Genomic DNA, 26,804 nt, shown 5'->3' with positions numbered 1-26,804 from the left:
AATAATAAAGCTGGATGTTGGGCAAGTTAGGAAATTAATTTTAACTAATTTTTACAGATGAGTGGTACCTTAGACTTATATAAAAAAATTAGTTATTAGAATAGAATATCATTTGTTATAAACACATACAAACATATACGTAGAAAAACTAAAAGTACAAGATAACTTATAAATTTAATTATAGATCAAAGCTGACAATAGTCATGATCAATTTGGATTATATAATACAATATTTTAATTAACTTTTTATAATGAATATTGAAAAAATTCTTCTACTACATAAGAACAGTTTTATATTAGCCTATTCTTTATTCAGTTCTTATACTGTTTAACTGGTGGATTTCTCACTACAAGAGGCAGTTCCTGAATTTTTATTTCAATGTTACAACGTTAAAACTGACCTGTTTTAAGATTAACTATTTTCTAGTAACATAACCACTCATTATTTAATTCAAAAAAATAAATTTTTTTTCACTACTAAAAGAACTTGGGAGTATATACATGGAGAGAAGCGACAAAATGTTTAACTAAGCAATCTGGAATATACAATGAGCTCGGAGGCTGTAGATTAATCTGGCAGCTCTTTTCTACTGTCTGAACAACCATATAGCAAAAGAATGTTGATGCCATAGCTCAAGAAGCTATCAATATACGGGTATTAGATGGTGACTAAGACATCTTGTGTTGTGTAGCCTTGCATTCTTTATGTACCATACAAACCATTGGCAATTTTATTTACTACTTGACATTATCTTTCCAGTCAAGCTTTGAATCTAAGACCATATCCAGAAATTTTTAATTTCTCTGTAATCTAGAAAAACGTATCGTTAAATCTTTTACCTCTTTTTGTTTCAGCACAGTTAATTAGCTACACACCTTTGTTGAATAATTTAAATGGCATTATTAAAAAAACCAACAAATGGTTGCAATCATCATTAATTTTCAATCCAAGGTCATCTGGATATAAAAAACTGTACATTTCAATTTGCAAGGTTATAATAAGACAAGTCGTCAACTTAATATTAAAGAACAAAGACCCATAAGGTCAACCTTATGGAACTCAAATCATAAACATTTTACAATTTGAAAATTTTTCTTAGATCTGGGCAAACAGCAGCAACCTATTTTTTTGCAACCTTTTTCAGCAGCAACTTTTTTTAGGATTTGTTAAATTTAATGATAACAATATCAAATCCATATTATTGCAATTTACACAGGTTTACAATGTGTGACAATGTCAAAAGTTTTAAATATGTCAAATGATCTAAAACATATTAATTCTTCTCCTTCAATATTTCTAACTGTATTTAATACGTGACAGTATCACCTCTACTATGATGCATACAAAACTCAAAATAATCTAGGTTTATCAGACGCTATTAAATTAAATTTTGCTGGCACAATAAACACATACACACAAGTATATTCTTCTCTATGATGCATTGCCCTAAGATATCAGTATCTTAGCTAATACTTTTTAATTTTTTGAAACATTTAATGGAATAAATTCTCTAATATAAAGCTACAACATCGATTTGCATAGTTGTACGCCGAACTGATGGTAAGACATAAAAAAAATTAAGACACCACATATATTCATAGAATGCTCTAACATAAATAAGATTTTCATATTTTTGGAGCTGAAAATTTTGAAAAATACAAAAATACTTATTGACTTTCTAATATCCTATATAACACATGGAAAATGATCACAAGAATCCCAGATAAAAAGTTAGCAGACCCTCTGATTAACTACTCTTCATTAATACACTTCTATACATCAACTTAAGGCTAGACCAAACCTCACATCATCATCCTCATCTTTCAAAGAAGTTAAAATACAAACTCTTTTTATTACAACTTCTCAGAAATTGAAAACCAGTAAAAAATTAGAAAAAAAACTTCAACATGAGCTAATCAATAATTTTCTTGCATGTCACAATTAATGAATAGTGTTTGAATAAAGTTAGTAATAAAAAAAAAATTATCATAATACTCAAGTATTTGTAAGAAAACAATTAACAGTGGAAAATTTTTGATATGACACAGGTAACAACCTAATTATAATATTTCGTAATATATAATCCAATAAGCTAATATTGAGGTCATTACCGAACACATTCCTGCTGCCTGTGCAGCACCAACACTACACATATCTTTTTTTTATTACTATAAGAATAATATAACTTACTCGCATCACACCCAATAACAATCTATTTTAAAATATATTACGGACTGGTACAGAATCCTCAATTTTGGATGTTTCTTTTGTCATAGATAAACATATATAAACCCTAATTTTTTTTTTCTTTTTAAATAAACTTATTAAATTTTAACTTAACTAGATGTATTGAAAATTTTTAACTATTATTTGGATGAAAAATGTAAATTCTCAACCTATAGCTACTACTGTTCTTGAGCAATTCACTAATACAGGTCATAAAACTCTGATTTTATGAGATCATTAAAGAGGAAAGTAATAATGAATTATATAATCATAAAATTACATGTCTTGTTTAAAAGTATTTTGTAACATACTGTTTACAAGTTCAAGTTTACAAGTTCCTTGAGTTTTCCCAAATCTAATCTCAAGAACTCTTTCAAATAATTTTAGATTGAAATTATCAATATACATATATAACTGATAATATTTAACTCACTAATTTAAAAGACAACCAAAAAATGTACTATTTTAGATACTTTATACAAGACACTTATATTCCAAATCCACCTAAAAACTAAATCTCCCATCAGATAAATAAATAAATATATATATATATATTATATATACAAATAATATATAAAAGTTCAGATTTCAACACATTCAGACATAACTACTTTAAAAATTATAAAATAATTTTAATGTTACCTCAAAGAACAAAAATTTAATTGAACATAGTACGAGTACAATTATCTATGGTGACATATTTTTAATTTTAATCCTTCTATTACCCAATTGGGTAGGATCAAATGCATTTGAATTTACATTAAACAAAAATCAAAATGATCTCATTTGAATAAGTAATAATGGATAAATAAATAAAATATTTATAAAAAACCAAAATAAAAAAATACAGATTTTTTTCAAAAACTTAAAATTGTTTGAAACATAAAATAAAAGTAGCTGTAAAGAAAATCTTAAAAACTATGTACATTCAAGATTCTGCAATACCATTATATGTCTAAAATAGTTATAAAATTTAAAAACCATAAAAAGTTAAACAATGAAAAGCAATTCAATTCTTTTAAATTACTTTTAAGTAAGTTATACATGATTTTTAAGTTATATAAGTGTGTTAATATAATTTACTGAAGGGAAAGTATTGCAGATTTTAGATTTAAACTTTAAGAAAAGTAGTCTGAATTTATTCAAGCAACAGCTCAACAACTGGTCTGACTTTCTGTTTATCCTCAGTGGACAGCCCACCCCAAACCAGAATCCCTAACCACTGATGATACCAATATACGTGATGAACTGGCTACTCTAAAAGATGTCAACATTGCACCACACATGGTGTTAAGGTAATGTTGATACTATTCTTTTGGAACTTAAAAGTGGAAAAAGGATGATATACAAGAAAAAAAGAAGAGTAAGTATGATATATCGAGCAACAGAAATGCTACATGATTAAAGTAGATCAGGGTAATTTATTATCCTGCCAAGACTAATTTTGTTTTATTCTTGGGCATTCTTTTTTAATATTAATTTTTAGGTTATACTTGAAATCAGAACTGTTTGTCCTATTTAGCTGTTACATGGAATCAAAAAAATAAACATTCATAAATTGCACAATGCATAGATTAATATATGGAATGATTCACAAATAATGTAACAAACTTTCAGGTCATGCTGTACTGGTGAAAATACAGAAAAAGTAACTTCATATAAATATAGGTTCAGAAACATTTCTGTTAGTGATTGTCGGCTGGTGAAATATTTCATCCTGATTTCTGCACCTTTGGTAAGATTAAATCAGACTGTAATTCTTGGGACCCATATTAAGTAGTAAATTTAGTAGTTTTATAATAAACTTGACCTGAAATATTGGGGAAAAAAATATAATCCAGAACTGTATTTTTTGTATTTTCAAGAAATTTGGGAAAAAGCAAAAGATTGGGGGTTGAAAAACACACATTTTATTACTGCCAACTTATGAAATAAATTATTTGAAAAAAATCTGGACATAATTTCAAAGAAATTTAGATAAAATTAATTTTTAATTAGCTTTAAAGTTGACGAATAAATTGTTTTATTGATGTGTTGTTCATCTTCTTTAAATATTGATTATTATTTTTAGAATTTAATTTTTACTTCCTTGAACTAAGTAAAGGAAATATTGTGATCGCGAAAAATTTTGGTTTCCAGATTTCAACAGAAATATCCACTTTGATTAGTTTCAACAGGACATCTGTACATACATACGTACGTATGTATGTACATATGTATCTCGCATAACTCAAAAACAATTAGCCATAGGATGTTGAAATTTTGGATCTAGGACTGTTGTAACATCTAGTTGTGCAGCTCCCTTTTGATTGCAATCAACTGAACCAAAAGTCTCTAAAAAAGCCCAAAATGTAAAAAAAATTTAGATTTTAGATTTTTTCTTAACAGATAATAAGCACTCATTTAGAGCTTTTCAATGATATATCATCATAAATGGTACGTATTTTCATTGGTTCCAGAGTTATATAGCCAAATTAAATTTTAATTAATGAAATATATGGATCTTACGAGGGCACATCAGTTCAAATCAGACTCCATCTTTTTTTTTTTTAATTTGAGGTATATTGATTTATTAAAAATTATTAACCTCTGATTGTAAAAAAAATTTACGATGAATAATAATTCAATAACAAAAATAAAATATGAAAAAGTATCAGAAGTTTTTAATGAAATAAAATTTTATGTACTTTTCATTTTAAAAAAATGTGTATATGTAATTTAATAGGCATACAAGGAAGTCATGTAGTATCCACAAAAGATTTTTTTTGTTTTATAATATTTAAAATTTTGTTTTGTTTAATACAGAGTTAAAATCTGCCATTTTGATATATTTTATTTTTAGTAACCTTGAAATTCTTACACTTGAATTTAGTTTCTGTGGACGTTATTCGAATCAATTTAATCAGAATCAAATTTGCTACAAGTTTGTTTTAAATTTTTTATCTAACAGTTATTTGTAACATTTAACAGTTATTTTATATCACTTGAAAACCAGTAAATTTGTCCCTTAATTTAGCTGTCAGAAATTACAGTCTTGCTTAATTTTATTTGAAGAAGCAGAAATCAGAAAGAGATCTTTTGTCAGCCGACAATCGCTACAAAGCATTTCCAAACTTATGTTTGTATGAACTTTCTTCTTTATTTTCAGCAACAGAACATGTCCTGAAAATCTGTTACATTCTTTGTGAATCACCCTGCATTGCTCTCACTCAGTTGACGTTGTACAACAAACCAATGCAAAAATTAAATCATCTGACAGTGTCTAATATCACCTCAGATATAATCAATATTTTCCATTAAATTTCTTATATACAGCCTATAAAGGATGCTTTTAAAGAAAACTTATTAAAAAAAAACTTGGTTGTACATTTTTCTACTATTGTGAGAAAATCTTTCTAGATTAAAAGTCCATTAGGCCTTACTTAAAAATGAATTATTTTGACAATCAACCATTTAAAATTCTCCTAAAAACTAACAATCTATATTCAATCAAGCATACTGTGTTAAATAAGTAACTAATTCATACACACAAATTTTATTGGGTCACAATCAATTGTATATATAAATTAACATTTTACAATAAAAACAATTACAAACAAAAAACCTCCAAAGTTCTGCGCAAGAACGAAAATCACGCGCGCACGAGATTTTCATATGAATATCTAAAAAACAATTTCTAGATTTTTCAAACTTCGAATTTAAAGGGTTAACGAATTTTGAGTTTTTTTGTTAATTTCTCGATAACAAATGAAGATATCAACTTGATATTCGATGTGTGTAATTTTTAAGTAAATATGTAAAAACCAATTTCTAAATTTTTCGAAATTTGACCTTAAACGCAATGAAGAAAGGTAAAAAAATAAGTTTGAACAACGATTACAAATTTTCTCCATTTACTACTATACTAAATGAGATATTCACTAGACTGGAGTTCGCAAATACTCTTCAGATTAAAAACCATTAAAATTCGTTTCTGGATTTCTTTTAATTCCGATTTTTGAAGGGGTGCGACGCGACGGCTCAATCAACACAGCCACTGTTATTGTATGTACGACGTAACTGGCTGCACCTGCCTCCGGTTACTTGACTAAAAAAAGTAAAAATAATTAAACATTTTTTAAAAGAATTGAGAAACGAAGTACGGTCAAGTCTACTGATGTTTGTCGGGTAACGCTAAGAACCGGGAAAAATTCATTTTTACCCGGACGAAGTACGGGTAACCAAATATAACCAATATTTTTAAGATGAAGGCCGACTGTTTTGTATCCCAGATCATTCAGAATTTCGGGTCCTGTACTGACCAAACTGTTGATCTGAAGAAATTATAGTGCACTGATAGCTTTAATAAAGTGAACAGTTTTTACTTTTTATTTATCATTATTCTCTCACAAGCATGAGTTTAATGAACGCAGCGGGGTCCAAGGGGCATAGTGCTCTGGCTAGACGGGGAGAGCGAACGAAGCGAGACATGACCGGCTAAATATCTCCTGACAGCGGCGGAAAACGCAAATAACCATTTAGCACGAACGAAGTAGCGACGGGGATGCTAGAAACGCACCAAAATTAATTAAATACACAAAATTTCGTATAGAATCTTCAAAAAATGTTAATGGATGATTGTTAATTCATACAATTATATCAATTGTAGGAGATGGTGCGTGCATTTTTCCATCTCTTTATCATATCATGTAATATACACAGCTATTGGCGAACGAAGTGCGGTAAATAATTGTGTCATGTGGTGGAGAATTGGCTGGAATTCTCAACTACTGACGAAAAATAATTGGGGTTACAACTATTCGAGCTGCAATGAATATTTCGTTCAAATGTCCAAAGGTTCGACTTATGGTGGATTGTGTGAGCTGGTAGCGGCTGGTAGATTGTAGATTATTTCCGTTTGTATTAGAGATTTACGGCAACGGTGAACTTTTAAATGCTACATTCTAATACAGAGTCATCCACGGGAACCGGATGTTTTTAAAATAATCATAAAAAATTGAATATTTACTTTAAAAACGTTTTATTGGTTCTGAAACTTCAAAAACATCCGGTTCCCGTGAATGACCCTGTATAAATGGTCCGCTAAGGGCCATAAATATTTAAGCGTTGGACAACAATTCGTTGTTTATCGTATATTCCTTCCATATTTAAAAAAAAACAAGATTTTTATTTTATCAGAAGTTAATGAAAATCTAGAAGCAATATTCTTGATTAAATAATTTTTACTCATAAATAAGGTTGTTATTAAAAAAAGACTGCGGGTGAAACCGCATTAATATCGCGGGCGAAACCGCGATGAAGAAACGCTAGTATGTCTATATACATAAAAGAACATATCGTGGATGATTCACAATCAATGCCCAACAAAAACTACTGAAGATACATTGATAAAAATTTGTATACATATTCTTCTTACGGTGTAAGTGCACACTAAAAAAATAACTTTTTGAAATTCCAAATTATGGGTTAAAATGGAATAACAATGAAATTCATTATTTTTTTAATTTCTCGGTAACAAATAAAGACATCAAATTGATTTTTGGTGTGTGTAATCTTCGTATAAATATCTAAAAAATAATTTCTAGATTTTTGAAATTTGACATTGAAAGAGGTGAAGAAAGGCAAAAAAAAGTCGAACAATGAATTTTCTCCATTTCCGACTATATTAACGAAATATTCAGTCGATTTGTGCTTGCAAATACTCTTCAGAAAAATATCTAAAAACAATTTTCGGGTTTTATGAATTTTAAGGGAGAAAAAGACATAAATATTGTGATTGTAATTCATGTGTTTAATTTATGTATTTCGCGAGCGAAGGCGCGACGGAAAATCTAAACCAAATAGAGGATCCTGTACAATTTAGTGGGTCTGAAGAAATTACATGCAATACACCAGTGCCGGCTCGCGTATATGCACTGAGGGACTGCAGCACCCCCTACTTCCACTTGATATTATCGATAACAATTAATATAATGAATCCTTTTTTCTTAATTCTTTCTTTACACTTGTACAATATATAGACTTAATGTCAGTAGCTATCCCCCAGTTTATGAAAAAGATAAAAAAAGTTTGTACGGAATTGTGCGCTTCACAGTTCCAGCGGCATGGTGTTTGGCTATTGTGCGCATGCGCAAGTAGGAAGCTACACGCGAGGCTGCGAGGGAGAGAGCACTATTGCTCCCGCAGTTCCGACCCTCGCGTGCTGGTGAAAGGTAGTTTTTTTTTACTCCACGTGTGTTGTACTTAAAAACTGTGTACCATATTCTTGAATGTGATAAAGTGTAGAATTAGATTATTACCTTGTTTCCAGCTATTCTGTTCGATTCATTTTTTTCGGTTCTTTCATTTTACAGAAAACTTTAACAACGGCCTTGAAAATGCCCAGAAAAACATTTTCTGGAGTAGCACCCCCACTAATTTCAGCTACGAGTCGCTACTGCAATACACTGATAGTTTTTATAAATTAAACAGGATTTAGTTTTTATTTATCATTATGATTCTCACAAGCAAGAGTTTAATGAAAACAGAGGAGTCCAGTGGGCAGAGCCCCCTGACTAGACGGGAATGAACGGCTAAACATCTCCTGATGGCGATTGGAAAGGCAAGTAACTATATAGCGTGGGCGAAGCCGCGACGGGGATGCTAGTGTATGTATGTATGTATGTATGTATATATATATATATATATATATTTAAAATAGTATAATCACAATAAATCTTTATTGTATTCTTGATTAATCAACCACACAGTGGGAAAGTCATCAAAATTCTTCTACAAACTGTCCTGTAGTTGTTATTGACAGTATGTACATACTTCAATATATAAACACACACACAAAATAAACAGACTTGTTACAGCACAATTTACATTACTTTGGCTTCCTCATTATTTTATTATTAATAAGGCTAAGAGGTCATGGTTAACTTGCTCTAAAGAAATAAATGAATGGGTATTTAGATTGATTAATATAACTCTTGTAACAAAACTATCCGACTGAAATAACAGCAATTGAAAATTAATGCTCACTTGTAAATAACAAATAATAATCTTAAACCCCCTAAGGTGAATTTAATGTAAAAAAGAAAAAAGTGTACAAACTTAATTTGTAACAACTTTTTACTTACCTAATTAATAATTAAGCCTTCTTTTCATGTGGAAAAGATATAGTATAAACAAAGGGAATAGAATAAAAAATCTCTATTTCCATTTTTAGTCAAAACACAATTTTATAAATGAAATTAGACAGTATTCATTAATGGATCACATTATAATTTTGGCCTATCTTTGCTTAGGAAAATAGCTATAATTTCCATACATACATATAAATATATATACCATAACAAAGTAATATTCGTTTTTTTTAAATTATTTAAATGATCCAATAAGGCAAAATATATTAAAATCTTAAACACAATACAAATTACAAAAAATGATCAATTTTAATACAGACATAACTGTATTTATTTAAATATAACATTTATAAAAGTTACAGTATACTATTTTTTAGTAATCCATAGTTAGTAATATCCCTGTTTTTCACCCTGATATTAACAGAAGTTACTGCTATTTATTTTTATAATAAGAAAGGTACTTATATAAGATCTGATTGAAAAATATTTTTATTCTCTGTATATTTAGTACACTGTGATGTTATGTACTGCATACATCATAATGAACAGTTGTATTAAGATGTAGTCATTTTTTGTGTAAATCAAATATAAACAAGAAACACATTTTTTTATAAACATTACATTTATAAATAAATTCAGTTCAGTTTATAGCTAAAAATGCATAGTTCTGTATAATTTTAAACATTGACCATCACAGTTAAAAATTATTAATTCTAATAAAAATAAAAAATTAATCGTAGAACATTATAAATATTTAACTCACCTTATCCAAATATGGCCACACTCCCGTTAAAACAATACTAAATCCCAGAGACATCAAAAACATGGTAAAATACATTATCCTAACAGAAAGCCATCTTTGTCTGTATTCTTCATTTGTTTCTAATTCAACATCGTTAATATCTTTTGACCTGAAAACAGAAAACAAAACATATTATTTATGAACTAAATTACTAAAAACATAAAATAAATATTCAAAATCAAATAGGTAAAACACTATGTGGTTGATAAATAAAAATATATGCATAGTTCTGAAACAATTCAAATATCAAAGCCCAGTTTGTTATTTTTTTTTTAAATTTAAGATACATTAGCCCATTTGGTTACTCCTCTTCACTTTAAATAAATAAGTTAAGAAGTACTTGTTCCATGACAATCCCCTATACATGGTCTCAGGTAAGATGTAAACTATCCTAATTTTATGATGCAGTCTCTCTATGAATGGTTCATCCTTAATCCTACTATTTCCTTATACAACTGACACCTCCACTATTCTTATAATTAAAATCATATTGTACAAATAAAAATAAGACGTTTGAAGAAAAGCGTACGTAATACTGTTTAACTTTAGAAATTTGTAGGAAAAAGTTAATTTGCATGCTGCATTATTACTTCACATCCTTTTATTTTCTTTCTAGGATGCTACCACCTGAAATGTTCCAAAATGCTGTGGGACAATCCGATTATAAGAAATGCAGTTAATATCTTGGCTAGCTCCTTAGAAGGGATTAATTTAACTGATTAGATAAATAAGTTTGTAAATATTTTCTTTTTAATGAACATTAATATGATAAACTAATTTCAGAACAAAAATGATCAAGATGACAAGCAATTGCCCCTTTTCTAAAGAAAATTTCTTACCAGTTTATAATAAATGGCAATGGTCATTTACCTCGTTTACACATAGCCATCCCATCTGGATACTGTTATCCATTTAATAGTAAACTGTAGTTTAATTAAATCTGATGATTAACTCCGAGTAAGAAAATAAATTGAACAGTTTCAATGTTGATGTTTCATTTGAAATGCATCAGAAAGCAACTTATTGGAAATTGAAGGGTATACAGATAATGTAACAATGTTTAATAAAATGGTTCCTGTAAAGCAATGGTTCCTGTTGATTATAGTTTCATGGAAATCTATTGATATTTATTATAAGCTTTTGTTACATCAGTCAATATCACTAAAAAATAAAATACAAAAATAACAATTTTGATGATGTACAGGTATGTTAGTACAGATTTTTAGCATTATACACACTTAATTTCCTTAATGCTACTTTCAGCTGCTGATGTTTTGAAAATACAGCCAAATTAGCAAAAAGTGGATTTTGGTGCTCTACTTAATATACTTGTATGAAATTAATATGCCATTTTATCTCGTTTTTATACATAATATATGATAATTATAATAGAAATTAATGCAATAATAGCAGTCACGAACATTAGACAATAATTATAATTTATTGTTTTTTTCACTAACTATAATGTTCTATACAAATATTTCCTGTCATTTAATTACCTTTGTTAATACGAAAAATAGCCTTGACTGAGATAAGTATATTCATAATGTGTTTGTTCCATTGCTTAATAAGGAATAATTAGGTATTTAATGCAGTAAAGTATACACACAATAGAATTTTCTATTAAACTTACTCAATTTAAAATAAAATCAAAATAAACTAATGTTTCCACACAAACTAAAAGGATGTGGAGATATTTATTTTCATAAATAAAACCCATTTTTAAGTAGTGTGTTAAATGTTTAAAATAATATTAATAACTAGAATATCTTTATTACTTTATTAAGTAATCAGAATTTTCCTTTCTTTAACTTTTTTTTTCCAAGTTCAACTCTCATGTTTTTAATAGGTTAGGCAAAGAGGAGTTACTGTTCTCTTTGACTGGTTCTACCTTAGAGAAGAGAATTAGGCTTTCATCTCTTAGTTAAAAAATGATGCTGACTTTCTACATGATAAAATTTGGTGAAAGAAAAAGAGATAAATGAAAGTAAAATAAAGAATAGTAATATTTTAGTCTGGCATAATATGCCTATTTTTGACACTACAAACACTAACAAAAAAGAATCTATACATATAAATTTTGTACTAGTCACCGTAGAAGGCAGAAGCAAAACAGTTTTCTAAAGAAAAAAGCATCAGGCAAACTCAGTAACACAGACTTAGTAATTTTTAGAAAAACTTCACTTTATTGTTCTTGGTAGTTATCAAGATATTCTATTACTCAATGTAAACTAAAATAGTTTTAATAAAGTAACAATTTTTATAAGAATATATTAACTACAAAACATTATACACAGACTTTCTCCAAAAAGTGTACGTAAAATGAAATAAAATTATATTACAAACTTTTTGCAAAGAGTGTATGTCAAAGAAAAAAAATTATATAGCTGTTACATTTTTCTATGAAAATATTATTTCATAAAAAATAAAATAAATGATATTAATACTGTAATTAGGAACAATGAGAAAATATTAAACAAAAAAGAAACCAACAAAAGGTAGTTGACCTTGAAACAAAAGTAAACTTTCATAACTAAAACAAAACTGACGCTTTAGCCACTTGTTATAAGCTGATTAATGAAAAATATGTTGTTTCAATTAAAATAATAACAATGTTTTAAACTATTACAATCTCATATCGATATTATATTAACTTCAGGCTACACAACATCAAACAAATTATTTTAATTATTTTCGCCAGCAAATTAAATCCCAAACTTTAGAATTTCAGATATACTTAACTTATTAAAAAAATAATCAATTTAATTTTATTCAGACAAAAAAAATATACATTTTATTTATTATTTTAATTTATTTATATATTAAGTGGCAAAGCCAAGCAGCAAACCAGTGTATTAGTGAACTTGTTTATATGAATTACTAGAAAAGCAAAATATTTTTTCCAAGTGATGTCTTTTTTCAAATATTATTCTATCATTTCTAATTGGATAATTTGTTACACAATATTTATTATTATTTTCAAAAATATTGAGTATTAATTGTATCGTACAAAATTTGATTTATTATAATTTAAATGCATACACCTTATAACATATTTGTTTTAATCATTCTATTACAAATAGAATATAATTTTAATTAAATTATTGCAATAATTTTGATAGTCTGCGATAGTAAATAAGATGTAATCTTTGGTAATAGAGAACTGGAAGAGTGCAATGGAAATAAAACAATACATAAGCTAGGCAAAGGAAGCCTTCAGCAAGAAGAGGAAATTACTAATAATAAAAGTCTGGTATTAGAGTTAAGAAAGACATTAACCAAATGCTATGTATGAAAAGTCTTGTTGTAAGGAAGTGAAATATGGTTGATGAAGGAGAAGGTGGATATGGAGAAGGTAAGATGGAAATAAAAACTAAGCAATGAGAATGTAGTGAACAGGATTAAAGAAGAAAGAGCAATTATGCAGGAAATACATTAAAGAAAATGAAACCGGTTAGGATATGTGGTTAGAGGAAGTGTAATCATGACAACTGCACTGGAGAGTTAGCACTATGAGAAAGGAAGTGAGAAAGAAGAAGTATGAAATTAATGGAGGTAAAGAGACAAAGGGACAAAGGAGAAGGCTTGGGATAGAGATGGATGGGCAGTGTTTTGTAGAAAATTTAATTGTGATCTTCCAACTAACAGTAACATTCGTCAATGGCATAATCAATTTGAAACGACTGGATATCTGTGTAAAGGGAAGAGTAATGTCCAAGGATGTCTTAAAGAAAATGTTGAAAGTGTCAGGGAGTCTTTCCTGCATAGCTTTAAAAACTATGTATGGAAGGTCAGCTGCAAACTAGTGATACCAGTGATGACAGTGTGGAATGTTTTAAGGAAATGCTTACAAATGCGACCAAACCGTTTACATTTTACTATTGAAGCCCACTGACTATAGCTGTACATGCTGACTTGGCGATCAAAATGTTGCAGCATGAAGATGACATTTTTCTTGATTGTATATGTTTAGTGATAAATCAATACTTCATCTAGATGAAAAAGTTAGCATACATTATGTCCATATCTGGGGGTCAGAAAATCCTCACAAAGTCTTACATTATGGAAGGGATTCATCAAAATTAAATGTTTTCTGTGCAATATCATGACGAAAAGTTTACGAGCTGTTCTTTTTCCCTGAAACAATTGTTACAGGAGTTACTTATTTAGATATGCTGCCTATATGGATCTTTTCCTTGATTCTTTCTTTGACTCATGGCATGAATAAAAGAATTTTACTTGAAAACAAGATGGTGAGCCTCATTGGCATAACACTAAACCGGATCGGTTGAATGACCTTTTCTCCGATCGCTGTATCAGTCGGCAAGAGCCCGATGACAGAGTTAGTTTGCGGTTGCCTCAAAGATCACCCGATCTGATCCCATGTGATTTTTTTCTTTCGGGTTCTATAAAGGATCTTGTATATGTGCCTATACATCTAGGCTACCAAATGGTCTACCTGATATAAGGCATAGAATTAAAGCAGCTTCACTTCCATTATTCCGGACATACCGGTTAAAATATAGACGAACTCTTCTATCGGTTGGATGTGTGCCGCGTGACGTAAGGTCCTCAAATTGAACACTTGTAATAAAAAAGATTCATTCATGTTATTTGTGAGTCATTACTGCAAGTCAAAGATATTAAATAGCTTTAAAACGCCCGATAGTTTTTAAAATTCTTTTTTTATTGTAGATGTAGAAAATTCTTCATAAAGGAATCGATAAACAAAGCAGAAAAAATGTTCAAGTCCCAATAATTTAATAATGTAAAGAAAAACCTTAAAAAAAATATAAAGCCTTTTTACTTTTTTACTTCATTGTACGAAGTAAAGTAAGTATTGTGATCGCGAAAAATTTCGGTTTTCATATTTCAACGGAAATATTCATTTTGACAATTCCTGAATCCATTTTGACTAGTTTCGGCGTGACGTCTGTACGTCGGTACTTGCCGACCGATCCAACGGTCGGAGAAAAGGTCATTCAACAAATCCCGTTTAGAGTTATGCCAATGAGGCGCACCATCTTGTTGTCAAGTAAAATTCTTTGATTCATGCCATGAGTCAAAGAAAGAATCAAATAAGGAGCCCATGTAGACAGCATATCTAAATAAGTAACTCCTGTAACACTTGCTTCAGGGAAAAAGAACAGCTCGTAAACTTTTCGTTATGATATTGCACAGAAAACATTTAATTTTGATGAATCCCTACCATAGTGTAAGACTTTGTGAGGATTTTCTGACCCCCAGATATGGACATAATGTATGCTAACTTTTTCATGTAGATGAAGTATTGATTTATCACTAAACATATACGATCAAGAAAAATGTCATCTTCATGCTGCAACATTTTGCCTCGTATAATTCAAAAGCGATTTGCCGTAGGATGTTGAAATTTTAGGATGATGTAACATCTAGTTGTGTACCTCCCCTTTTGATTGCAATTGACTGAACCAAAAGTGTCCAAAAAGACTAAAACCAAAACAATTTGGATTTTGGACATTTTCTTAACTGCAGTAATAAGCCCTCATTGAGAGCTTCTCTACGATATATCATAAGTAGTACTTTTTTCATTAGTTTCAGTTATAGCCAAATAAAATTTTAATAACGAAATATTTGGATCTTACAAGGGGAAGGTATATCGGTTAGAATCAGAGTTCATCTCAATTTTTTTTACATTTTTTTTTTTTATTTAAATATATTGATTTATTAATAATTATTAACCTCTGATTGTAAAAAAATGTTACGATTAATAATAATTAAATAATAACAAAAAAATAAAAATAAAAACATAATGTAATTAAAAATATATATAATTTTATAGGCGTACAAGGAAAGTCATGTGTGTCCATATCAGATTTTTTATGATTGTATTTTTTCCAGTGAAATTTTTTTTTTAGTTTCATCCAATTAAATTTAAGTTCAAAAGTTTCTTGTGGACAGGATAATTGCCGTAGTTTTGTGCCAATCATTTTCAAAATGATACATAAAATATAACGATCCAAAATCTCAGTCGAGTTAATGGGCAAAATCGGTCCGTGGGGGGTGGAAATGGGTGGGTGCTTTTTTTGAAAAAACAAAATGTCGCCGTAACTTTCTTATTAAATAAAATATTGAATTCGTTTACAGTTACTACTATTCTTTGGATAAGGGCCTAAAATGTTTCTAAGTAAAGCTTTCTGATATCACCAGCCATTGACCCAGGAGGTGAAAAAAATGGGGTTTAAAGACAAAAAAGTATCATATCTCCCTTAATAGGCACAGTATCGAATCGGTTTAAAGTGGTCATTAGTCCTCTAAAACGTTTGTCTGAAACAATTTTTGATATGAACAAACCCTTACGGCATGGGATGACCAAAATGTTGCTGGAATAATCAAGTTTTAGTATTGGATTATTTGGTAAACAATTTATTTAAAGAGTAATCAAGTGACTTTTACTGTAACCTAATATTTCAAGATTGTTGAATTAATAATTGTATAAATATTTTATGTTAATATTTTAGCAACTGTGTAACTGTAAACATTTATAAAAGAATTGGAGGATCGTATCTCACTTTCAAATGAAACAAGTTTAAATGAAGTGCAGCAAAAATGTGTATATGTAATTTAATAAACGTACAAGGAAGTATGTGGTATCCATATCAGATTTTTTTTAAAAAACATTTAGCTTTCTAAGTTAGAAATAATAAAGAAATATTTTTCAGAGAATTACAGCTACTTAAGAAAATATATCATTTCCTTAAAATAAAATGTAATTCTCAAGTCTTACTGGACGCAATCTGAAAAATTTTATTCTTCTAATAATATAAAATTCTAAACTTATTCAAAACTCAATATAAAACAGTTTATTCTATTTTTTAATCTGGTACTAAATACTGACTATGATGGAATTCTTTAGAAATAATAATCCATAATAAACTATGTAAGACCTATATCTATCAGATAGTGTTCGTGTTTTGTTCAGCTATTAATGGAGCACGTAGTTTTATGTTAGAGGGTTCTGCAGATGTGAATTATTTAGTCACAATTAGAATTAATAATTTATTTTAGCAATATTATATTCTATTTTACCTTTATACACCTATTTAAATATTTCATTATTATTAGTATTTGTGTGACATGATGAATATCATGGTGATTTACCAAAGGTCAAATGATTTGTATATTTTTTCATTAAAATATTTTATTTATTTTTTATTAAATTTTTGAAATTTAATTTTATTAATTTATTGTTATTCTGATATACCAGTTTTTATAAATGTATGTAACACTGAAGTGCGCAAAACCGATCTTTATCGAAAAAATGAATAAAAATAAGACATAAATGAAGTAAATATAAATTTCTTATTAAAAAGTCTTGAAATAACATTGCAGCAAAACGCAAATATACACACAATAAAAAAATAAAAAATCGGTAAAATCTAGTAAAAATCTTCATAAGTATGAACATCAAAAAAGTTTATTTTCGACTAATTATTCGAACAAACCCTCAAAGCTTTGCAATCGGCTAATGGAAAAAGACGAATACAAAATCGAATTGAATTCAGCAGTAAACGACCAGGTATCGTATGAAATTAAGTTTGCGTGTGGCCAGTGACGATGACGCAACAACAATAGCAAAATAGTAAACAATAGAAGAGCAAACTTCCGTAACTTGTCGAGGATATGATTCAAAGAAGATATACAATGGCGATGAAATAAATTTTACTATATTTTTTTTTTAAATGTAGAACAATTTTTTTAAAAAGGTAATTTTAATAAAATAAAAATAATAAAAAATGTTATATCCACCTTACCAGAAAAAAAAGTGTTTTCTAAAGATCTTTTGGTTTATTTCAAACCTTAATCAGAAGATAAAAATCAGTATAATAAGTCAAGAAATTAAAATAATTACAGTCATGACTGAATGTCAAAAGTATACTCTTAACTTAATTTTAACAGAAAATTTATATTAATACACTGATTAAAGTATGAACATATATCTTTTTCTTAAAATTTCATAAATAAGACACCTTTTTCTTTAAAATGAAAACCTGCAAAAGCAGAAATTCTTTTGTTTCCGTTTTAGAAAAAAATAAATATATGGGTTAGCAAGAAAATAATTTTGGTTTTGTAGTGTGAAATAAAACATCTGAATTAATCATTTAGTTCCTTGTAAGTAGCTCAAAATACCTTTGTAATCCAACCAAATTGACACCATGATCTTTTTTTTGATGAATTCAGCTTTCGATGTGGCTTGCGGTGGTTCATCACGCTGGACCTTAATCGTTTTCGTTTTTTTTGGTTTTTGATTTTTTTCTTTGAAATGATGAGCTTCGAAGTTCGGTAATTTTGCTCTATGAGAATGGAAATTTGTATCGTATGAAAAATGGCATGCCTGATCGGGATTCGAAACCAGAACCTCCGGATGAAAGGCTGAGCCGCTACCACTCCGCCACGAAGATCGAATATTGTTGTAAGGGATCCATTTTTCATCACCATTGATGATTCGCTTCCAAAAGGTTCGAATTCATTACGTTTGTTGCATTTGCAAATAATATTCATCCGTTGTGAATTTTTTTCAATTCATGCGGAACCCAAATATCGAGCTTCTAACAAGTTCAAGACATTTTATCTTCAATTGTTAGGTGCGATGGATTTTAACTCTCTGCAATCTCTCGCAGTTATATGAGAATCCGATTCAATTATATCTCTGATATGGTCTTCATCAACTTCAGTAGGACGACTAGAACGTTGGTCATCTTTAAGTGAAAAATCTCTTGAACGAAATTTTTTAAACCAATTCTGAACGTGCGTTCTGTTAGACAATCAATAACACAAACTTCACGTACTTCTTTTTGAGTCTCAACAGCTTTCTTGCCTTAACGGAAATAAAAAAGTAAAATAAGTCAAAATGTTCGTTTTTGCACTCCAAGTTGAAATTGACCATAAAGTATGCGAGTATTTTGTGCAAACAAAATTACTCGCAATTTACTTCTAAAGTATGCTAAAAGACTGCTATCAAATGCCAAAGAAAAAATCATAACACTGGCAGAAGTCCTGACACGTGTGTGTGTGTGTGTGTCTGACAGACACACACACACACACAATTTCAGTAAAACATTCTCAATAATAAGCTCTCTTCAATTAATCGTTCATCAGTTTTTTTACATATATTTTTCCCTTCGTCTAGTAAACATTTTCCACCATCACAAAAATGTAGGTACAAATCGTTTATACAACAAGACCGGCCCTTAATGTGATCTACATTGTATAATACTGATGGGTATACAAAAATATAATAATTTATAAAGTCAAAAACAAGTAAAATAACGATATATATAATCCATCAAATGATATTTGCTCATTGCCTGAGTACTCATTTGCGGCAGTGGTCTCAAAAACCAGTACTGTATAAACATTCAAAAATAACTTAAAATAGAAAAAAGGGGAAAATAAATCCTACTAAAAACAGGAAAATAACTACTAGTTTATCTTCGATCATCCAATAACTTGCTAGATACTATGCAGGAGGTAGTCGTAATTTTCGATTCAGTTTATTGGTATGATGACCTTCGATATACGCATATGGGTGCTGTAATTTAATACGAATAGAATCCGGCTTATATTAACCAAAGTGCTAATATTAGCATTTATGTAATAGAAGATAGGTAATGATGTAATCATTTACACAGTTTACAAAAGTAGTTTACATAAACTACATTAGAGACATTTACAGTAACGTTCTGATTTTTTTTTTTAATCCCTCTGGAACAGAGTTGCCAGATTTTCAAAAAAGCATATCGGGATTTTCCGGAATTTTCAAAAATCATACCGGGATTTCACTCAAAAAAAAATTTTTTAATATACTATTTCATTAAATTCTTTATAACTTTCAATAACATGTTTTTATTACAAAATAAAACAAAACCCATAAAAAATACTACATAAATCTTTTTAATATTTTTCATTTCCTGCTGCATTTTAAAAATATTTTTTGTACATTCATTTTCAGTTTTTTTTTAAATTCACGGAACTCCTTGCGTGACATCTAAAAATTTTCTTTTATCATTAATTCAGCCTCAAGTTATTCAGCAACAAATGATTCCGTTCTTTCCACAAAGCTGAAACTGTGTAAATGAGCCGCGCGCACTATTTTGAAATTCTCGTACTTCCATTCTTACTTACTAAACATTCAAAAACGGCAATCGTATTTAATAATATCTGTTTAGTTTGATTTTAACATTTTCTTTGCAAATTGGGAATTATAGACTGCATATCGCCTGGCTTTCTTGCTTCCGAAGCAAGTAGAACAATGCCTACGCATCAATATTTATTTCTACGATTTTTTTCATAATGTAATTAATTCTAAAATCAAATAAACTACATAGAAGACACGTCAAAAAGTAACATTAAACGTATTATAATGTTCAATACCAAAAATGAAACTTACGTTTAAATATTTATGCATTAAACTAATGTTTTACTTCAAAACGTCGTATAATAAAAATTCGTCAGAATCTTCATCTATTTCTATACAAACGAAAAAAAAGTAAAGGATTTTTTTAATCACCATTAATTAAATTATTATTAGCGTTTAATTAAAATAAAATCATTTAAGTGTGTGGCAAGATCGATTGTAAATTGGACTTGAGTCTTATATACAAAAAAAAGAAAGGCTATGGCGAACGGACACGCTTTGAAAAGATGGTGTTTTCAGAAAGTCATAAAGACATGATTGGAAAAAGGAAGGCAAACCAGAAGACGAAATTATATAAATTAACAGATTATACTGAGGATGAAAATACAAGGGAACGAGGAGTCTGGGGCGTGTACCAATGAAGTACCAGTTAATTGGTTACGTGGTTACTATTCAATACTAAAACATATACTACTATTAAAATCCAATAAGCCGTATAGATTTACTTTTAAACAATTTCGAATATTCATAAACGTACTTACGATGTTAAATTGGCATGTACGAATGATACAGTAATTGATAGGGATATACAAGAAATGACGTAATCATGCCAGAAAATGCGAGACATCACTCTTGTAATTTTAACGCTTACATCAGCCTAAAATCAATCAGTTTATAAATATTATCTAAAAGATGGGTGTTCATTGACATTCTGTAGATATATATGGTATAGAGAATTTAATCATTAGTTAGGGGAAATGAATATTGTTGATGTTACTTCAGGTAGATAATGTAAGCATAGTCAAAATGATGCTGAACATGAGTTTTTACTTTTTACCATAAATATAGAATTTACAGAGAAGACTTTTAATACGAGGTCTGTTCAAAAAATAAGCGAACTTTCTTAATTTACGCGCCAACGGAGATATTTAGTGACGTGCGATTGGAAGCATTGTGTTCCACATAACCTCCTCTGTAACAACATGTTCTTGGATTGTTAATATCTCGTTTGTTTTATTGTTATTTGAGTTAACGTGTTTAAGTATTAGTAACGATTTTTGTAATGTGCGTTTTTCGGGAGCAACGATACAACGTAAACTTTTGCGTGAAACTGGGGAAAACTTCCACAGAAACTTTTCAAGTTTTGAAACAAGCTTACGAAGATGATTCTCTAGATCGTACGCAATGCTGCGAGTGATTTTCACGATTAAAAGTGGTCGTCAGTCAATTGAAGATGGCCCTGGATCAAGAAGGCTTTCGACTTCAATTGATGACATACACGTTCAGAAAATCAACGATCTGATGCGTGAAAATCGCCTACTGACTGTCAGAAAACTTGCAGAAAGGGTTACCATCACGACTGGATCATGCCGTGAAATTTTGACTGAAAAATTGAACATGCATTGAGTTGCAGCAAAGTTCGTTCTCATTTGATGACCGAACAGCAGAAAAAACATCCAGTGGACAATTGCCGGTAACTCCTTGAACAAGCTGATAACAATGAAATATTCATGCAAAGGATCGTAACGGAAGAAGAAAATTGGGTTTACGGCTATGCCATTGAGACAAAAGTTCATTCATAAAAAAATCGTACATTACAAATCGCTACTGACGTTTAAACATGTTGTACTCAAACAACAATACACAAAAACTAAACAAGTTATCAACAATTCAAGAACATGTGGTTACAGAGGAGTTATGCGGAACACAATGCTACCAACCGCACGTCACTAAATATCTCCGTTGGTGTATAATTAAAAACGTTCGGTTATTTTTTGAACAGACCTTGTACACCCACGGAAGAACGCATACAACCCAGATATTGAACAATGGCAATGTTCAATACCAAGGAAACATTCGTGACCTCATAGAAAACCTTTTGAAGCGGAGGGGCATTATACGCGTATAAATAATTATAGAAAATTATTTAGTCACGGATAGAGAAACATTTAATTAAGAAATAACTATGGACATGTTAATAATTATCAGGAAGTTATAATTATATAATATTTATTACGTTTTTGTGAGTGGCAATAGGAAATTCATCCGGTTGACGTCCGTAATTGATTCATTTTTGTTCTTCTTGCACTGCATAGCATTAACATTTCAAGTGTACATCTGCTTAGAACAGAAGGATCTATCCACAAATAATTTAAGTGAAATTTATTAAGAGCGATAAGATTGTTAAATAAGTCGGATACGGTAAGGAACATTAGTGCACAACTGAAACTGCCTCTTAAGTTGAGTACCATCCGTTCGTGGCTATAGTTCATCTGAATGCTTTAAGGCAGTACAATCTCCACAAAAGAAAAATTTGATGTTTACAAAAAAGCTGACACAAAGTTGTAAAATTTTCCTGCCATTGGTTATTTATTCTTATACAGAGGAAAAATAATTATACAATAAAAAGTTACCTAAGATTTCCTTTTTTTGGGGTAGGGGTAATTTATGATGAAGTTTTATTGTAAAGTTTCATTATATGTTTAAATAAATTTAAAAAAAAAAAATTAAAAATCGGTAATTTTTTTTCTGCTTCCCATTTCTAAAATTATCTTTCAAAGAAAATTTTTTTGATTTTTCTACAATTGCTAAAAGGCAGACACTAAAAAAATTCCATTGAAAAATGTACAACTAATAAAAAAAGTTACCAAATATTTATTTTTTTTTTGGGGGGGGGGTCGAGGAGGATGAATTATGATGAATTTTATTGTAATATTATTACTAAAAAAATGTTTATTATACATATTTTAATATTTAAAACTTTAAATATTAAGTTTATCTAAATTTTTAATATTATTAAAGTTATATAAATAATATAAAATATTATTAAAAGTTTTAAATAAACCAAAAATGTTTTGAAAAGTTAAAAAATAATCGATATTTATAAACTTTAATCGGCTCCCCCATCCACAATATTGCCCCAAAGTATTTTTTGGGTCACTTGCACTACTACAATGCCTAGAAAGACAATTAAAATAAATCGGTTAAAAAATATGCAATAAATAAAAAAAGATGGCTTTTTCGATTTTTAGTGAAGGTAGAACTTTGGGGAGAATTTTTTTTAATGGTGAGATGAGCATGCACGCACGTAATAAATATGAAGTGGAGTTGTTTGCAAAATTTTGAGAAAATTGAACTCCAAAATTCCTCCCTCCCCCCTAAAGATATTGACCCCAATATTTTACCAACAAATTTTCTCACATAAATTAGCCTTTGTAAAAAATTTAATCAAAATCGGTTAATCCAGTCAAAAGTTATTAAACTTCAAACATTCTAACACACGTACATACCCATTTATTTTGGTTTATTGGAATCTCTGGGTCATGAAACTCGAGAAATGAAAAAATTTATACTCAATTGTTTGACTGATTACCTTCTTGCATCATAGTCCTAGAGCTATGATGACAGGAAGGTAAAAGTTTAAGTACAAAAATGAAATTTTGTTGAATAAGGTAAACAAAATAGTTTTTCTTAAGAACCAGTAATAGATTATTTACACAAAATAATATTTTTTTAAAAATCACAGATATATAACTTAAATAAACTGTTTTGAGATACTACCTAAAAAATTAGAATTACTTTATATGTAAATGGTAAACGTAATTAATACACACCTAATAATATATAAACTTTACTACAGTTAATACATAATATTTTCTTGTTTTAATATAGTTCTACATAAACAGGAAGCATCTAATTATAACAATCTGAACTATTTGTCACATTATTATTTAGATTATTTATAAATAAGTTCACGTAAAAAAACATTTTCACCGAAATTATAATGATTAAATGAAAAAAAAGAAAGAAAGTAAATTGTACAGTAAACGACATTTTGGTATAATTAAGAAGTAATTCAAGTCTGAATAGAAAAGTTGTATCTTTCACTAAAATTCATTTTATAAATCACATTTCTGCTTAAATATAATTTTTACTTTCTCTTAGCAAAGGATAAAATATTGTAATATTGAAAATCATTACGTTGCAAGTTGAAGTAATCTTTTTATAAACTTCAAAGGATTGAAAACATTATCTTCCAAAGGGTTCTCTATATAAGGACTGTATACCTTATCTGTGTACCTTATCCAAATTAAGGACTGTGTACCTTATCCAAATCACAGGTACAAAGGTACAAAGGCAATTCATACAACAGCTAATATTATAGTAGTATTACACAAATAGTACGTACTAAGATATTAAATAAAAAATAGACAAACACCATATTATACTATTATTAAATAGATTACAAAAAAAAAATATAATTATTTAATCAGATACTTTATTAAACCAATTCAGCCATGAAAGACATTTAAAATATCATGGACGAAGGCGCTTAATTATAGTTTTAAAAAGGACGCACACATCTGTAAAGCTAATTAATCGTTTTGCAATAATTACTTTTTTTCATTATAATGAAATACATACGTATTCGTTAAAATACATATAAATATTACACATAAATAAAATACATATTACATAATAAATAACAACTTTACATAAAAATATCATATTACAGGGCATATGGTATGCAACCAATATATATTTGACTTAATGAAGAAACCACTTCTATCCTCATTTTACCTAAAAAGCCTGCAACAGAAAGGTTGGTATTTTTGATAAAGGCTATATTACCCACAGGAGTAATTTTAGATTTATGTCAAAACACTTTCAACGTTTTCAACAATTGCTATTTATATACAGGTACTTTAACAAAGTTAATTTACACAAATCTAAAATCTGATGCGGACACCACATGACTTCCTTGTACGCCTATTAAATTACATATACATATTTTTTGCTGCACTTCATTTAAACTTATTTCATTTGAAAGTGAGATACGATCCTCCAATTCTTTAATAAAGTGGATGTCACACAATTGCATTGTGGTGGACACCAGATTGCATCAAATTTTTTTGTGGTATTCGAATAAGAATTTATATATTAATTTTTTTTTCATGTCGCTCAAGTGTTATGTGGTGAAAGTGAGAACGTGTCTGATCCGTAACCGTGGACACATGGGTTCGAATCCGACTTCATCATTTTTTTTTTAATTTAAATATATTGATTTATTAATAAATTATTAACCTCTGCAAAAACTTTTGAATTAAAAGAAAAGTACATAAAATTTTATTTCACTAATAACCTCTGATTTTTTTGATTTTTTTTGTTGAGATATGATTTATTGTAAATTTTTTTTTACAATCAGAGTTTAATAATTATTAATAAATCAATATATTTAAATTAAAAAAAGAGGAAATGAAGTTGGATTGGAATCGATGTGCCTTCCCCTTGTAAGATCCAAATATTTCATTAATTAATATTTTATTTGGCTTTAACTCTGGAACCGATGAAAATAAGTACCACTTATGATATATCGTTGAAAAGGTCTCTATGAGGGCTTACTGCAGTTAAGAAAAGGTCCAAACCCACTTTTTTTGGATTTTGGGCTTTTTTGGACACTTTCGGTCCAGTCGATTGCAATCAAAAGGAGAGGTGTACAACTAGATGTTACATCAGACGTAAAACCAAAATTTCAACATCTTACGGTTAATCGTTTTTGAGTTATGCGAGATACATACGTAAGTACAGACGTCACGCCGAAAGTAGTCAAAATTGATTCAGGGATGGTCAAAATGGATATTTCCGTTGAAATCTGAAAACCGAAATATTTCGCGATCACAAAACTTCCTTTACTTCGTACAAAGAAGTATTGGAATTTAAATAGATTTTAAAAATAGATAAATAAATTTTAAGTTGTATCCTCATGAAGAGTGTTCACAAAATATCATTCCAAAGTTCGAATAATGGTTTATAGATCAGGCTAAAGCAAAAATGTCCGGTTAATATTCGGTTAAAAATCCTTAGAAAAAAAATTTTCCTGTTCTAGAAAATTATTGAATTCAAATTTAGTATTACATTTTAATATGTTGTATTAATTTTAATTAATTCATATTTGGATCTTACAAGGGAAAGGCACATCGGTTCGAATCAAACTTCATATCCTTTTTTTTAACTTTTTTTTAAATTTAAATATATTGATTTATTAATAATTATTAACCTATGATTGTAAAAAACATTTATGGTAAATAATAATAATTCAACAATTAAAAAAAATATGAAAAAAATATCAAAAGTTATTAATGAAATAAAATTTTATGTACTTTTCATTTTAAAAAATGTGCATAAGTAATTTAATACGCGTACAATGAAGTCATGTGGTGCCCATATCAGATTTTATTTTACAAACCA

The 26,804-nt window shown here is 28.9% G+C and overlaps 1 protein-coding gene across 2 annotated transcripts in view; it reads right to left on the bottom strand.

Moving 5' to 3' along the window:
• Cln7 (CLN7/MFS domain-containing 8) overlaps positions 1-26,804 on the bottom strand; it is a 129,586-nt gene that overhangs the window by 58,150 nt on the left and 44,632 nt on the right. For both annotated transcript variants that reach the window (XM_075370195.1, XM_075370193.1), the window contains exon 2: positions 10,121-10,268. Coding sequence is in view for 1 of the 2 variants with exons in the window: in XM_075370193.1 (XP_075226308.1) it covers positions 10,121-10,268 (148 nt within the window). In the remaining variant the exon portion in view is untranslated. The remainder of the gene's footprint in view (positions 1-10,120; positions 10,269-26,804) is intronic.

Source organism: Lycorma delicatula, chromosome 7, assembly GCF_047948215.1.
Source record: "Lycorma delicatula isolate Av1 chromosome 7, ASM4794821v1, whole genome shotgun sequence".
In the NCBI taxonomy this organism is placed as follows: Eukaryota; Metazoa; Arthropoda; class Insecta; order Hemiptera; family Fulgoridae; genus Lycorma; species Lycorma delicatula.
The sequence above is the reverse complement of the archived record's forward strand: the minus strand, read 5'-3'. Positions and strand labels throughout refer to the sequence as shown.